The 15,858-nt window shown below is 43.2% G+C and overlaps 2 protein-coding genes across 4 annotated transcripts in view; both read right to left on the minus strand.

Moving 5' to 3' along the window:
* On the minus strand, positions 1–2,019 carry sp5a (Sp5 transcription factor a). Its single transcript, XM_086145771.1, has 2 exons — positions 1,874–2,019; positions 1–1,574 (listed from the first exon to the last, which is right to left on the minus strand). The coding sequence occupies exons 1-2, from the start codon at positions 1,922–1,924 to the stop codon at positions 507–509; spliced, it is 1,119 nt and encodes a 372-aa protein (XP_086001897.1). The 5' UTR covers positions 1,925–2,019; the 3' UTR covers positions 1–506.
* A 3,520-nt stretch (positions 2,020–5,539) lies between these two features.
* Positions 5,540–15,858, minus strand: part of myo3b (myosin IIIB) — a 69,928-nt gene continuing 59,609 nt past the window's right edge. For 2 of the 3 annotated variants that reach the window (XM_086145775.1, XM_086145772.1), the window contains 4 exons: positions 12,160–12,260; positions 11,736–11,782; positions 11,238–11,389; positions 5,540–5,636 (listed from right to left, as the gene is read on the minus strand). In XM_086145775.1, the coding sequence (XP_086001901.1) occupies positions 11,284–11,389; positions 11,736–11,782; positions 12,160–12,260 (254 nt within the window). In that variant the 3' untranslated portion in view covers positions 5,540–5,636; positions 11,238–11,283. The remainder of the gene's footprint in view (positions 5,637–11,237; positions 11,390–11,735; positions 11,783–12,159; positions 12,261–15,858) is intronic. The other variant, XM_086145774.1, reaches the window with a different exon arrangement.

A 15,858-nucleotide genomic window follows, 5' to 3' on the forward strand; every position in this document is an offset into this window, starting at 1 on the left:
AAATGTTATATTCTTTATTCTCACACAGTATTTGGGTCATTTCAACAATATTAGATCTTCTCAAGAGCATGCTTTTAAAAACACCCCATATGGAGCAAAAAACGGACACTTTCATTCAACAAAAGCTATTAAATATAATTTACAGGGGAGTGAAATCTTCCACCGAAGACAATGATCAAAACACAAGTCGAAAACTTGTCTCCTCGATATGATATAGACAGTGAATTCAAACTCATGAGCCGGAAACTTCTGCGCGGGCCCCAAACGAACTGTATAAATACAGAAAAACAGAACAAGATGTGCTACGCGGACCAGCGGTGTTAGAAACTAGTGTCAGTACGTGAGAAATGAGTGAACAGAGGAGAGACAGAGAAAAAAAAAATAGAGAAATGCAGCTCACTGTGTTTCTTCTAATGTATTGCACTACTGACATGACTAACAAAAAAAAAAAAAAAAAAACAACAACAAAAATTAAAAAAAAAAAAAAAAAAAAAAAAGGAGGCTTGTTACAACATATTCCTGGTGTCCTCCCTTTTGACGTGGTCGAGCGTCTTGTCGTGACACTTATTCTTTTTGTTCTGGTGCGTCTTGACGTGTTTGGCCAAGTGGTCACTCCTCATGAACCTCTTGCAGCAGTCCGGGCAAACAAATCTCTTCTCCCCAGTGTGTGTCCTCAGGTGTCTCTGCAGCTCGTCCGACCGTGTGAAACTCTTGCCGCAGAACAGCCAGTTGCACACAAACGGCCGCTCCCCGGAGTGCCACCTCAGGTGCGCCTTCAGGTGAGAAGTTTTGCCGTAAACTTTCCCGCAGCCCGGTATGTGGCAAATGTGTTGCTTCTTCTTGCCGGGCTCGTCGCTGGAGGTGGACGACTGGCAGTTGGGACACCTGCACCTCCTGCAGCGCCGCGCCGTCGCCAGCGGGGACTTGGTGTGCAGGAGCGCCGCGATCTGCGTCTGGTACTGGGCGAAGTCCGTGTGTCCCAGGACCAAGCCGCGCTGCAGCTGGAAGCGGTGGTGGCCGATGGAGGACGAGTGGCTCACATGGTTGCCCTGCTGCAGGCTCCACCACGGGATATCCTCCCCGGGGCTCGGCGATAACTGTCTCTGCTGCTGGTGCACAAGGCCGGAGGGTCCCGTGACGAAGCCGGGCATCGCGGGCGGGATGGGGGTCGGGGCAGCGTAGCTGACCGCCGGGACGTAGGTGGGGGGGCAGGCGGACTGCATGGAGCAAGGCAGCATCTTCACCGGGGAGAAGTCATAGGGGTAGGAGGGATCCGCGGGGGGCGTCAGGGGCAGTTCGTGGTGGGAACCGAAGGAGCTCTGGATGTGCGCGGACAGCTGGGGCTTGGAGGATAGTCCGAAAGTGGAGTTGCTCGCCAGGCTGCCCTGCGGGTTGCCCTCGTTAGTCCACGGGTGAAACAACCGCGAAGGGGAGCCCAGAGTGGGGTCGTAGGGGACCTGCAGGAAGTCGGCGTGGTTGGATCCGTGGTGGTGACCGATCCGGTTGCATGTGGCGGCCAGGAGAGCCAGCGGGGAGTGCTTGCAGTTCTCCGGAGAGGAGTTCGGAGTGCGATCCTGGAGAGAGGAAAAGACAGAAAAACACAACATGAGCGACGTTTTACTGGGAAAAAAAATCCTCATGGCGTGATATTTTTTTTTTTTAACGCTGCAGCAGGCGAGGATGCTCGTCGAATGCGAGTCTGATGCGCCACTAAAGTTGCCATGAGCCGAAAAAAAAAATGTTTTCAACCCGGCGATGACTTTTTTTTTTTTTTTTTTTCAATTTCAAAAAATAAAAATAAAAGAAAGTCAGCAAAGTGGGTGAGAACGAGGGGTGGAAGTAAAAAATAAAAAAAAAAAAGTTGCGCACAAACCTGAAGGAAAGCCTGGAGAGTTTCATTCCGCAGTACCGCCACCGCTGCCATGGCGCAACGTCCTCCTCCGCTGCTGAACGGGGAAACAAAACTAAACACACTCACTAAAAAAAAAAAAAAAAAAAAAAAAAAAAAAAAAAAAAAACCACACACCCCAATTTCCTTTTTTTTTCTTCTCCCTCCCCCTTCTTCCTAATTTATATAAACGTGTTTTTTTTGTTTTGTTTAAATAAAAACAAAAATAATAAAAAAAAAAATAAAAAGCCTCGTCGAGCGGCTCTCCGATGCGTCCTCCCTCCGAGATCTCCCCGGTCTATCTGGAGAGCGAGGGATCACTTCTTAGAAGGTGATAAGGACTTTGGTGGGCCGCCAGCCAGTCAGAAATAAGATTTATTACTTTGAAGTTCGCCGCTGCCCAATCATCAAAGAATAGCGGCTCTTTGAGAGAGGAAAGCAAATCCTTTGAATCCACAAAGCTCCTATGGTGTGTTTGTTGGTCTGGATAAAGGAGCTGATTATTAGGGGGGATGGGAAGGGAGGAGATAAAGGCGGGACAATTAATGAAGTAATCACTATGTGGGAAATGTATATACACAAATAATTGGATTTTCTTGATCAAAGACCCCCACGCCGCCTGGAGACCCCGGTATTGGATGCCGCAGTCATCTGATCCTCTTTTTGTAATTAAGGATTTGTAGCCGAACTCCGTGTGACAATGTGACATTGTTATCTCTGGAGATCTCCGAGCGAGAGAGTCCAAATCAAGTGACTCGACACAAAGTTGTCATCTCCAAAGAATTCCGATTTGAGTCACAAAGCGCTCGATCGTAGCTTCTCCGAGAGAGACAACAACGACGAACGAATGTATGCAAATCGCCCGTGTGGATCGCTTGGTGTCATCAGGTCACGTTCCGGGTCGCGATGTTGATGGACGGGAGGGCGACGTCTCAATCATTGCCTTTTCATTGAAAGAATCTCGCTGGAACAAGAGGAAGGGCAGAGCTCCAGCAAGAACCATACAATGTCTGGCCCATCTTCTCTTCCCCAGACACCTAGAGTACCCCAGACTTGTATGGTTTCCGTGCGATGGTATCCAAAATTTTGTGGCGGATGCCAAAAAAAAAATATGGAAGTTGTAATTTCTCTTTTACATCGACTCTTGTGATCTTTATCTGCCTTCCCCCCGCAGAAACAATCACTGTGCTCTCAACTAGTTTGGAGCGGCAGATTTTGAATTAGATCTGTTCCTTTGAAGGGATTAATGTTCCCAAGTCCTCTCCCACGGCTTTACACAGTCTAGGGGGGAAAGGGGGAGTCCTGCTGGTCCGAGCCACAGCAGTGTAAAACCTCTAGACTGGCTACAGGACCATCGGTTGATAAAGTTGAGATGCATAAATTGAAAAAAAACCAACAAAAAAACAGGGAAAGGAGCAGAGATTCACCTTGTTTACATCGGCAGACGAGTTCGCTATCGAACTTAATAACGCTGGGAACTGCAGTCACACAGAGAAACATTAAGATCGCGTTTCTGATGTCGCGGCGTAAGCTCTTAGTTTACTGAGTTTGTCACAAACTTACCAGACATCCTTCATGAATGCCTGAGTTGTGTTTTTGTTGATTGCCTAAAAAAAAAAAAATCCTTTATTAATGCGTTACAATCAAGTCTAAACCACTAATAAGATTAACATGTAAGGGGGGGAAAAAAAAACGGTTGTGTTTGTTCTCTCGACTCCTCCTTTGTCTGCGTTATGTTTTGACTCCATCAGATGATGGATTTTTTTGTTTTGTTAATGTATTTTTAACGCGCCGCAGGCTCGACGGCTTGATGAAAAGTGAATAATGCATGAGTGATTTCTGATGATTTAACAAACACTATCCACATAGCAGGTATTCTGAAAATGGCTGTTATTAATGGGTTTTAACTGAACTATCAGGCACAAACAAATCACATTGTAAAAGTTAAGCGCATCTTATTCTTAACTTAGCGGTGCCCGACCGCCATACATCAACCGCACTATTTAAAGATTTAAACGCAAAGGAGCTGAGAATGGTCAAAAATAGTATCGTCAAAAAGCCGTTCCAGTAGTTTGTATTCACGCTGCAAGTTCACACTTATTTCGGGGTTCGGATGACAAATAGATATCAAATACTGCTCTTTCCGATTGAAACAGACTCGCATTGACGGCGCATTGTCTTTTCAAATAAGTTTAAACGCGATCTTCCAAGCTGGGCATTCCGGTCATACGGCATACACCTTCCATCGGTATTACGGAACTGTTGACGTCGTCCTTTGGGACGGTCGGCTCGGCACCGAAAGACAGTTTTTACATTTTAATGCATCTCATTGGACCCGAGCCGGGGGATGGATTTGACCGAGGACCACTTTGATAAAGTTTGCGAGAAATTCACGAGCGTGTGCTCAACACAATGTCCGGTCGCCACGAGGTAATTTACCGGCATCGAACCTTCGCCGGCTCCCGGCTCTGCCTCCGGCTTCAAAGGTCACCTCTCCGGCGATACGGCGAAGGGACGATTTCCCGTGGCGTTTGATGGAAATATTAACATGGAGGACCTCCCTATGAGAGTGCGGGCCGTGGACCTCATGGATGAAATACCGTAAAAAGCACATGTATGGAGCTGCAATTTGAAAGGAGCACTCAAGAATGTGACGCTGATAGAAAACCTCCAAGTGTTGTATTCAGTGCTGGAAAAAAAAACCCCACATAATTTGCAATCTGTGCGTAACAGTCAGGTTGGCGATGACCCCGACTTTTGTAATGTCACCTCGGAGCTAGAAATTGAAAGTTTCTAGAGAAAAAGAATTCAACTTTCTGTAGATTTAAAGGGTTACGTGACCCTAACCGTTTGCCGTTGTGTTTGAAAATGGGAATCGTGTCCTTGGACAGTCGAGCAATAAACTAATAACAAAGAACAGAGTTAAATTCCATCAACAAATCAAACTTTGGAAGTAGCAAATATGAGTTGGCGACGCCAAGGTATATTTTCCGACCATCATTTTTCTAGCGGTGGAGGAAAAGCAATAATACTTGAATAACATTTTCATATTGATAATTTTTGAATAATATGATATATTTAATATATATAATATATTAGAATATATAACATATTTCAATAATGATTGCTGTGAATGAATGCATCATTTTTTCTCCCATTAAAAAAAAAAAAAAAAAAAAGAATATATATATATATATATATATATATATATATATATATAAATACAGGACTGACTCAGAAAATCAGAATATTCTGATAAAGTCCTTTATCTTCTGTAATGCAATTACAAAAACAAAAATGTCATACATTCTGGATTCATTACAAATCAACTGAAATATTGCAAGCCTTTTTTAACATTGCTATTATGGCTTACATCTTAAGAGAACTCAAAAATCTCAAAATATTAGAATATCGTGAAAAAGTATTTTTCGTTTTTTTAATTGCATTACAGAAGATAAAGAACTTTATCACAATATTCTAATTTTCTAAGACAGTCCTGCATTTTTTTATTTTTTATTTTTTTATTTTTATTTTTAATTTTTTACACAGTGAGTCTAAAAGTTGCTCCACCACTGCGTGAATCGGGCAGAAACACATTAATAATCCAAACTCAGTAAATCTTTGAAACACATTTATTTAACTCATATAAAACACCAGTTTGCTATAAATAAATAAAATGTACAATACATAAGGATGTGTGTGTTGGGATATTTTGGTTCAGGTCTTCCCAGAAGTTGAAGAAGGCAATCTGGAAGGGGGCGGGGGAGGAGAAAGAGAGAGAGAGACAGAGATTAACACGATACAGCTCAACCAAAACACTAACTGATATGGATTGAGTTATGAGTTATCACGGTATCAAGGCCGAGTGCACGTTGGAGAGTCGATCTGCATTTTTGAAGCGCGTGTTTGACGGTGGATGTGGGGGCTACGCCGCGACACCGGCCCTTTTTCACATCCCCGTATTCTCTGGACAGTTGAAGAGAAAACGGGTTCCACATCTGTCTCGTACAAGAGATATCAAGAGTCCGGGGGTGAGAGCAGGGGTGGGGGTCCATGTGTGAGAGTAAGAGTGTGGGAGACAGAAAGAGGGAGGGAGGTAGGAAGAGATGCTTCAGGCTACTGGGTACTTGAGCCGCTATAATGGTGTCTCGTATGAGAAAACATCTGTGAATTTCCTCAGTGATCTACAACAAAGTATAACTCAGAGCAGTCACTCAGCAGACCTTTGAAGTCGCTGTCTGACAGAAAGCTGCCATTGTTCGGAGCCCCCAACACACAGAAACTCCAACTTTGGTCTCACTAATTTTCTCTGCAATGCGATACAACTCTTTTCTCCCCCCCCCTTCTTTCCTCTCTTCTGAGCCTATGAAGTAGGAGATCCCTGCATATTCAAGAGCAAAGAGCAAAGCCTTGGCAATGTGCGGGTTGGCCCGGGGGGTCACGTAAGGCGGGACAGGTCATTATACCTTCTCCCGGCCCACCCTGGATGTGATAATCCAGCCTAAAAGAGGGAAATCCCCCCCCCCCCCCCCCCCCGCCACCGCCGCCCCGCCATCGTGATATGCGAGGCCGCGGCTTGCAGAAGTCTCTTGAAATGAATGATAAAATACGGTGCGCCCTCTCCTCGGCCCGATATGCTAGAGGAAATATCTTCCAAGAATGTCTTTTTCATCCTAGTTCAATCTCCCCGGTGTGTTTCGCTTCCCTGAATTATTGCTCCGGAGTGCCGAAAACAAGCTTCTCCAAGACGTACTGCATTGACGTATCGGGGTGCGAAACACTGTCATCGACGAATCTTTACGAGTACCGCGTGGCTTATCGGCTTCCTGGACGCGGGAAGGCGAAATACGCGTCGGACGCCGCATTACGCTCTCTTGCTATTTAGAAATTAGACCGATATACGGGTGCGTTTCCGTATAGCCGAGTACAAAACTCTTCCAAGTCAAATGACAAGGAAAAATGTAATTATCTTCTGTAATGTGACGTTGGGACTCGGCACGCCGAAACACACAAATAAGAAACTAAGCAGCTATCGGGCAGATTTTTAAGAGTTTCGCATTGTGTGTTGACCTCAATCAAAAGGTTCCCGTTGCCCCTGGCGGTGGCAAAAAGACAAGATTTCCGTTACGCATCCCAAGCCGAAACAAGGCGGCGGTAATTCTCACACCGCTCCGCATTCAGTGTTTATTCAACGGCAGCTGGTCCCACCATCTGGGAAAGCGGTGCCTGGGCAAAACAAAACAGGTTACACCTTTGGCCATGCCAAGTATGCTCGTGCCCCGCTCCGTCTCCAAACCGAGAGAGGCTAATCACAATTTCACGCTCTGATTTGTCAAATCCCATTCCAGCACCGGAGGCGCAGAGGAAAAAACTTTTAGAGTCAATAAATTTCATGGCGCGCAGGATAACAGCTTTTACATACTGTCACAATTGTTCTGTAAACACAGGGAGGCGAATGCATTGTTGTTAGTTTTGCGAACCAAAAAAAAGGAAAAAAAAAGAAAAAAGGGAAGCCTGACATTTTTTTTCGTTTTGTTTTGTTTTTTCGACCGGAACATTTGGTCACCGTCAAGACGAGCCGGGAAAGAAAAACAGAAAGGGGAATGAGAAAAAAAAAAAAAAAAAAAAACCCTGAAAAATCTTACCTCCTCATGCATGCAATTTACATTGATGCAAATGCTACCAACAAAACAGCGCGCCCTCAACAAACTGCAGGTGTGAGGAAACTGAAACAAAGGCCACTGTAACCCTAATGGCATCCCTTGTCATTAAGACAACTTTGATGTATGTACTCAACAGCCTCTTTTATCTCCTCCTTCCTCTCCAAGCCTCCGACTCCCTCCGTCTCCACCCCGCTCAACCACTTTCTTTATTAATACCGTCTTTGGGGAATGTTCTTTTCGCTCAGAGCCCTCCACGCGCATCTGACATCTGGTTCATGTGTGTCCTTTTATTCAGTTCCAATCATTAGCCAGCAAGTTTGTTGCTATGTTTATCTAATATTCATTAAATCCGTTTTTTTTTTATTTTTTTTTTTATTCTTAGGGACTATTACTAAGCAAGGGTTGGTGTTAATTCCGCACCGAGTCGTGCAATCGGGGTACAGTGTAATTTAGTATAATGTGCTGAAAATTGGACACATCTGGATATCAAAAGCACGTAAACAGTATTAAAATAGCATTTGAAAAGGCTGCACATGAAATGCTGGTATTCAAACTCCCCCCTTTGAACTGAAAGAATATAGAGACAGGACAATGTCGGCCTAATCGCGCGCTCTCTTTGAAGTGAGACATCACTATTAGGTGAAAAGGTAAGTATGCTTCAGAAAATAAAAGCTTTTCATCATTTGTTAGGGTTTGCCGCTCCGCCGATTTCCATAGAGGTGGTTTGAAAGTTTGGATAACAACGTCGGAGGCTGCCGCCGCCGCGGTTGGGGCCGAAATGAAAGTGAAGCGCGTTAGGGGGGCTGGAATGGCAAGAATAACAGCGGCGGGAACGTTGGCCACATTAAAAGAGTCGTCACTCCAGCGCCAGATGTTGCCAGATTTAATGAGGAAAAACAAGAGGGAGCTGGATTTTATACCGTCGAAAACGCACGTGTCAGCCCAACCCCCCCCCCCCCCCAAATGCACACACGCAAAAAATGCTGAGTTGACAACGAAAGCGCGAACGCTCGGCGTCCCGCCCGTTCACCTGCTTCGGTCGGCGAAGTAAAGAAACATCCGAGAGTGATGACAGGATTTCGTAACATTTGCCTTTTGCTACACATAATCAAGCCAACCAAGGCAATTACGTGCACACCTCCACTCACCTCCTCTCATATGCTAAAGCGGGGCAATCAGCCAGGGAGTTAATTTGGCGGAGAAACACGAGAAAGAAACACCCACTCCGGCACCATTTGTCACCACAGTCCAACCTTGTTATTCAAACTAGTGAGCTTATTTTAAATTCCTCTCTGTGGTAAAACAGGGCCAAAATAATCAGGGGAGCATGATCACACTTAATTGATTCAGTGTACTTTTAAGATGCACTACAGGGTGCTGGGGTGACCTATTTCAGACTGTTCTTCAGAGGCACCAACTATCCCAGCAAGGGAGGAATGCACAACGAGGATTTTAATTATTGTAGGATCTGTGACTTGGACCGGAGGTGAAATGCTTCTGAACTAACTCTGACACCACATTATAACACTGCCAGGGGTCTAGGCTATCTCTGCTTTTCCCTCTCTGCTGAAATATGACAGTAAATTAAATAATAGATGTATTTTAATTATATGAGATTTTTTTTTTTTTTTTTTTGGTGTCTCTTGTGTAGAAAAGAAAAAGTGACCGCTGATTTACATTCAGTACTAACCACAAGCGACAAAGCTGTCAAAATTGTTTTTTTTTTTTTTTTAAATATTTTTAGAAAAGAGGTGTTTCTGCTTTTGAGCTGTTCAGAGCGACAACAGCTTAGCCGACGCTGGAAACCGATCATCTGAAAAGGGTGTCAGATTGGCACACATATGAAATTCCACTTGTTTTAATCGCTTCCTTTATGTTTCAAATCATGTCAAAGAGTGAGAAAAGAAAAACACACACATCCGCTGCCCATTTAGGGATGGGTACTGGATCAAAAAAAAAGTTCGACTTTGTAGAGTTTGGGTAAAAAAATTAGCACGCCAAAAAGGTGAACACGTATCTCCGGTAAGCGTTTGAGGAAGAAACGTCATACGTGCGAGAATAAGTGTTTTGCGTTTTATGTAAAATAACTCAAATCATGCCGAAAGCTACAAACTCGCAAGGTGGCGTGAAGGTTTTGGCGTCGGGGCCTCCGTGTCTCAACCCGAGCCTGAACTCCGCCGCCAAGCTCTGGGAGTTGACGGCCACTCCGGGCCTCTTTACACCAGCGGCCGCCGCCAGCCTGTGAACCTGAACGTAAGAAACGCCTGCCTCGCTATCAAGGCGAAGCTCTAATGTTTTCCCCGCTGAATATAAGGAGGATGAGATCCTCAGTCATACCACCCTACTCTTCCTATTAAGATCAAAATCTCCTCTCGGGCCCTCGGGTGTCAACAAAGAGAGATACAGTAAATGATATGCAAATTGAAAAGAAAAAAAAAAAAAGAGGGGGGGAGGGGGGGCTCTACAAATCAACTCGCCGGCCCTGCATTTCCGACACACATCTTTAAAGAAAATTCCCGCATTTAGTGGGAAATTCAAAGTGAGGTCTGCTTCTGCTTCCGCGAGGCTGTGTCTGGTGATGCCGGCACTCAGACGGCACAAAGCCCCGTTGACTGCAGGCGGCTCTCTGTGGGAGAATTCCAGGCTAGAGTTTTGGGTTTCAGAGGGATTTGTCTTTGGATCTTACTTAGACAACAGACATTATGCTTAAAAAACAGGTAGATGTTTCCATGTCAGGCTAACACCGCCGAGACACGGCGCCTCGAGAAGGGGAGCTCCTTTGTGTAAATGCTAAGCGTGTGCAGGAGAAATAAGTGCATCGGCCGGTTGGCGGCAAAAAAAAAAAAAAAAAAAAAAAATCCCCGACACTTCTAAAACCTCCTTTGTCAGTTATGGAGATAGAAATGTCAAATATTTGTTGATGAATCTCTGAATCCGATCTGCCGGCTTGCTGTCGTGTGTTGAAGTTGTGACTCAATAAACCCACAGGATGGAAATAATTTGAGAATTTGTAAAAACTTTTGCTTTGAATCCGAGCCGAAATTCAGAATCAGATGAACTCTCTTGATAAGAATCAAATCCCTCGCATGAAGCCTGCAGAGCTGACAATATTGAAATGACCATCGTGTAACTAAACTTGCCATCTCAGCGCATCCCACGATGGCGGTTTCCTTCAACCGATGCGCGCAAATTCCGCAAACTCAACAAACAACTCACGTCTAATTCATCGTTTGGTACGAAAGTCTTCGGAGAATCGGAAAGTCACCTCCTTCGCCCAATTCCGAAGGGGAAAAAGCCGATAAGAGGCCTTTTGCTTTTTGAGATGAGATGAGAACAACTTTATTTATCCCGAAGGACATTGTTGTGCCAGAGGTTCAAGTAAAAGCATAACAGTAATAGATAATAGTAGAAAGGAGGAAGAATAAGAAATACAATGAAATATAGATTGTCTTAACTGTTAACTGTAACTACAAAGACTTGAAGATTCCCTGCAGCTGAGGGAAGAGGAATTAAAAAGTCTGATAGCCTCTGATAGCCTTTTTACGTCGAAGCTACTTCCCAGCAACCGCGGTTCGAGAAAATCTGTGGTAATGTTGAGGCGTTTCGTTTACGCGCGGGATCCGTTCCTCGAACGCCGTGTGTCCGACTTCGAGTGTGTGTTTGCACGTCCGCCGTGCCGGTCTTACCGACCGTCGTGACCGCGAGGCTCGTCGCAGAGTGACGAGAGGCCCGCTAGAAAGGAGATGAGGGGGCGGTCGCGTAGTCCTCCTCGGGGATGGAGTCCACGGCCGACAGTAATTTGTAGTATTCGTCTTCTCCGTCCAGCAGTTTGACTTGACTGTGACGCGAGAAGCAGAGGCACAAACGTCGCGGGGTCAGGTTTTTTTTTTTTCCGATGCAAACGCTTGAGCGAGGGGTTGTCATTTACAGTACAAACACAAGTCAGACCTTCGACGATTAAAATTAGCATGCTGACAAAGCCTTAAGATGTAACACACACACACACACACACACACACTCTCTCTCTCTCTCTAATGACGCAGAGCAACCGCTCATAAAAAAGCCCCCGTTATTTTGGGCTCTCCATTTACATTATAAGAAAACAACTCCATTTCTGGATTCTCCTATTCCACAAAGGGCCTGCTCTGTTTAGAGTTGCTGTAAGTAGGAAAGCAGTTATTTACCCAAGTTTTCTCGGCTTCCTCTTGCTCCCCTGGTAATCCAGAGTTCTCTGAGGAAAGGGCCAAGAGCACACAGTCAAAAGATGAGCAGAGAGTCATTAATTTTTAATTCAAAGTGATTTTGTGTTGAATGCGAGCAGATGCTGATAATATCAGAAGTCACAGCATAATTTTTTCTGATCAAAGGGCTCAAGTGAGTCTGATGAAGCATGCATCTTGCTCAGCTTTGATAAACCACATCAATTATTCACCGTGAAGGCAGACATCCTGACATGAAAGCAACAGATAAAGAGCATAAGCACATGTTCAAGACAAGAGGCAGAGAAACGTGGGGGTGGGGCTCCAGGGTCTGGCACAGGTAGGTTTAATTGTATTATCATGTGGAACCAAAGTCAGACAAAGGCCTTTATCGGCACTTTGAACTCACATTTAGCTGGTTGTAGTAGAGGCTGTCTTCGGGGCTGTTAAGCAGCTTGAGCTGCTGGCCCCGCCGGCGAGGAGTTCTCTGCTGTAGCTTCACCACTGGACCTGCAACAGAGGAAAAATGAGGGCAGGGGTCCAACCGAGCACAGATGACGACAGCAACAACAACGACGACAACAAAAAAATAAAAAAGGCACCCACATGATGCTGACGGGAAACGGATCCTGCCCTTCACTTTAAAAATCCGTGTGACGAAAGTGGCGGCAGCGTCTCCGATGGCGCGGCGTCGTGCAACTCTGCAGATTATGTTACTCAGTTACAGCTCAATGTTGCAAATCTCAAACGAACCAAAGCTAATCATATCTCTCCTTACAGGTGCAATGGAGATTACCCCCAAAAGTTGGAGATCCATAAATTCAGCCCCGCTTGCTGGAAACCCTTCTGACTAATCACTTATGTTGTATTGCATCTTCACCTTAAATGGAATACTTAGAATTTCACCAACCTCGGCGGAAGATTCTTTCCTAATTGTTAAAATAAGACATGTATCATATCAATTATATCATCCGACCGTGGCTGGGCTGTAAAACTGTTTACAAGAAGGAGAACCCGACGTTTTTATTTTAATCCACAAACGACGTGCTTGACAAATTAACCGCAGTAGCGGTAGAACGTGTTATTTCATCACTACCGGGGTCAAAAAGTTATTCTTTACTTTTTATTCCTCCCCGGAAGAGTGATGTCATCATAAATCCACCTGCAACTTAATACTGTCGTTTCAGATATTTTGTATGGATTCTCGCCACACAGGTGTGTAATCGTTATATTGATGCCGGACTGTAAATATTGCTTTTGTTAAAAACACGTGAAATCCAAAAATCCGACCCCATCCAAACCCCCTCCCATGCTTTAAAACATCCTCCCTGTCCACCCACTTTGGAGGTTGTAGAAAGCTAATGTGTTTCACTGCTGTGCAGTAAAATTAAATGTATTTCGATGACAGCGCACGCATTATTTCGAAATGTGCCTCACTGCTGACCGGGACATTTCACATATTTATGCTAATCAGATAAAGACATAGTAATATAAAACCAATGCATTGCCAGATTTTTTTTTTTTTTTTAAGGCACATCACTTTTTATTCAAAACAGTGACACTGATTAGAAGGCCAATATGACATGATAATAGAAACCAAATTTCAGATTTTCATTAAAGACGTACCAGACGGTTGGTATTTTGTAAAATAACACGATAAATTTATCATTTGCAATTTTGAGCACGGCATACAATGCATGTTTAGATATTAATTCGGATGAAAAGTAAATACATATGCTTCGGACAAAGTTCTGTTCTGCATCTTGGAACTTACTCAGAGTCATTTTTTATTGCTTCTAATCAAACTCTGTTCTAAAAGACATAAAAATCAAAGTTGTCAACCTCGATCTTAAAGTTCCCTGCGGAGCAAAGATATGACTCTCTTCAGTTTTACTCTTTAAGTGTCCTGGGTAAAATAAAAAAATAAAAGAAGGACTCTTTTGATTGATGAAATCGTTTTTTGACATCATAAACATATTGACGCTCAAGGTGGTCCTACATTCAGCAATTCAGCTCATAAAATTCAAAATATTAGCATATTGACGTGAAATCTTTCACCGAATTAATACAATGAATCAACATTTGTGTTTCATTGACAGGAATAAGAACATGTTGAATGAGTGAATGAATGAGTGGTTATTTTGTTGTGTCTAACTGTGTCTAATTCTTGCTTTTACAGCACTTTATGGGAAAGAATATTATGAATTGAATAACAAAAATATTTTTAGGAATTAAAGCAGGGAGGAGAAGCAAATTTACATTCAGTAAGTCATGCTGTTTGCGTCAAAGTAGAGATAAACATTCAGCTAAATGCAAAAAAAAAAAAAAAAATCACGCGACACAGCGTTAAAAGATGTCGCAGACGGCGTATGAGCTTTGTGAGAACCTGACTGTTGACATCTGCGACAATTACGAGAGGTTTGTCGCCGCGCCGCAGCTCCTGTTTCCAACTTTTACACTCGACAAAAGAAACCGTCAAAGCGGTGACAATTTCACAAGGGGAAAAAAAAAAAAAAAGAAAACGTTCATATTTAATGACAGAGACCATTTCATCTTCTTCCCAGACATTTTCGAGTGAGACGGGACGTTTCTTCATCGTGTCTTGCTACCTCGGCTTCCCCACCTTGACTAAAGCTTGCATTTGCTTTTTCCATCTTAATGCTACTTTGTGCTCACTCTGAACAGACCTCATCACATCTCAATCCTATACATCAAAGAGCGACCCCCTTCCCTTGACCCCCCCGACCCCCTTTCCACCGCCTCCTATCTCCTCGGCTGACTCGATGTTATTCACACCGTCACAGGTTTACTAAAGTCACGCATTGTAAAAATGCCCCGGAAAGTTCCTGCCAGTTCCTGTCGGCTAACTTTGACCGTGAATCTTATCTCTCCGTGCCTCAGAGGTGCTGACCGTTTACTGTGATTTCTTGTTACCCTTCAGTAATTGAGGATATTTGGACAGATCTCATGTCATATATATATATATATATATATGTATATATAAATATATCTTCTTCTTCCTCTCCTTTCGGCATAATCCTTTGAAAAAAATATAATCCTTTGAAAAAAATGTGCAAATATGTGCACATGCATATATATATATATATATATATATATATATATATAAAATTTTTTTTTTGCTTATAAATCTTGGAAAAAAGACATCTAGACATAGCACATACATCTCTATATATACAAAATCTCTGCACATATATGCACAGATTTTTTTGAAAGCAAAAAAATCACCGGGCACAAATGCATACATATATGTGTGCATATATATAAATGCATATATGCATATATGAATACAAATGATACGGATATATGCATATACATATACATATATATATGCATCTGTGCCAAGTGATTTTTTCTTTTAAAAAAATGTGTGCATATTTATGCACAGATTTTTCATATGCAGTGATTTATATATACATATGTATATATATATATATATATATATATGCGCATTTTTTCCAAAATTTACAAGCCAAAAATTAAAAAAACACTACACTCTGATCCAACATTCATGTAATCCTTAAACAAGTCAAAATAAATCAGTGTTGCTTCCTATGTAGACAGTGTGATTTCACACAAGTGTGACTGACTTGGAGTTACATTGTGTTGTTTAAGGGGTCCCTTTATGTTTTTTGAGCATTATATACACATATATATATATGCATATAAGCACACATTAAAAAAAAAAAATCAATGGGCACAAATGCAAAGTTTGCCTCAGCTGTATGAACTGTCCTCACAGTCTGCAGAGTATTTCCCTGCTTTTGTTGCGTCAAGAGCTGTCACGATGTAGCGGATCGAATCAAACGTGCCCCTCGGATGGTGCAACGGCCGGCGTGGAAAGTGGAACACGCTACAACTGGTCCGTACCTGGCGACGCTTCAGGCAAACACAAATTTTGTTTTGAAAATAAAAACTATGCCTCGGCCAAAATATGCCGCTACCTTAATTGTCAAATGCAGTTTGAGTATTTTGTCTAAGAGGAACAACCTTCTGCTAATGATTCTGAAAAATATTTGATACTCTAATGTTATTTTATTTCCCTGAAATGGCATCAAAGCGCTTGATCACAACCACTGAATCCTGATGC

This window comes from Fistularia commersonii, chromosome 4, assembly GCF_037954325.1.
Source record: "Fistularia commersonii isolate RoL2024-O1a breed Wild chromosome 4, RoL_Fcom_v1.0, whole genome shotgun sequence".
NCBI lineage: Eukaryota > Metazoa > Chordata > Actinopteri > Syngnathiformes > Fistulariidae > Fistularia > Fistularia commersonii.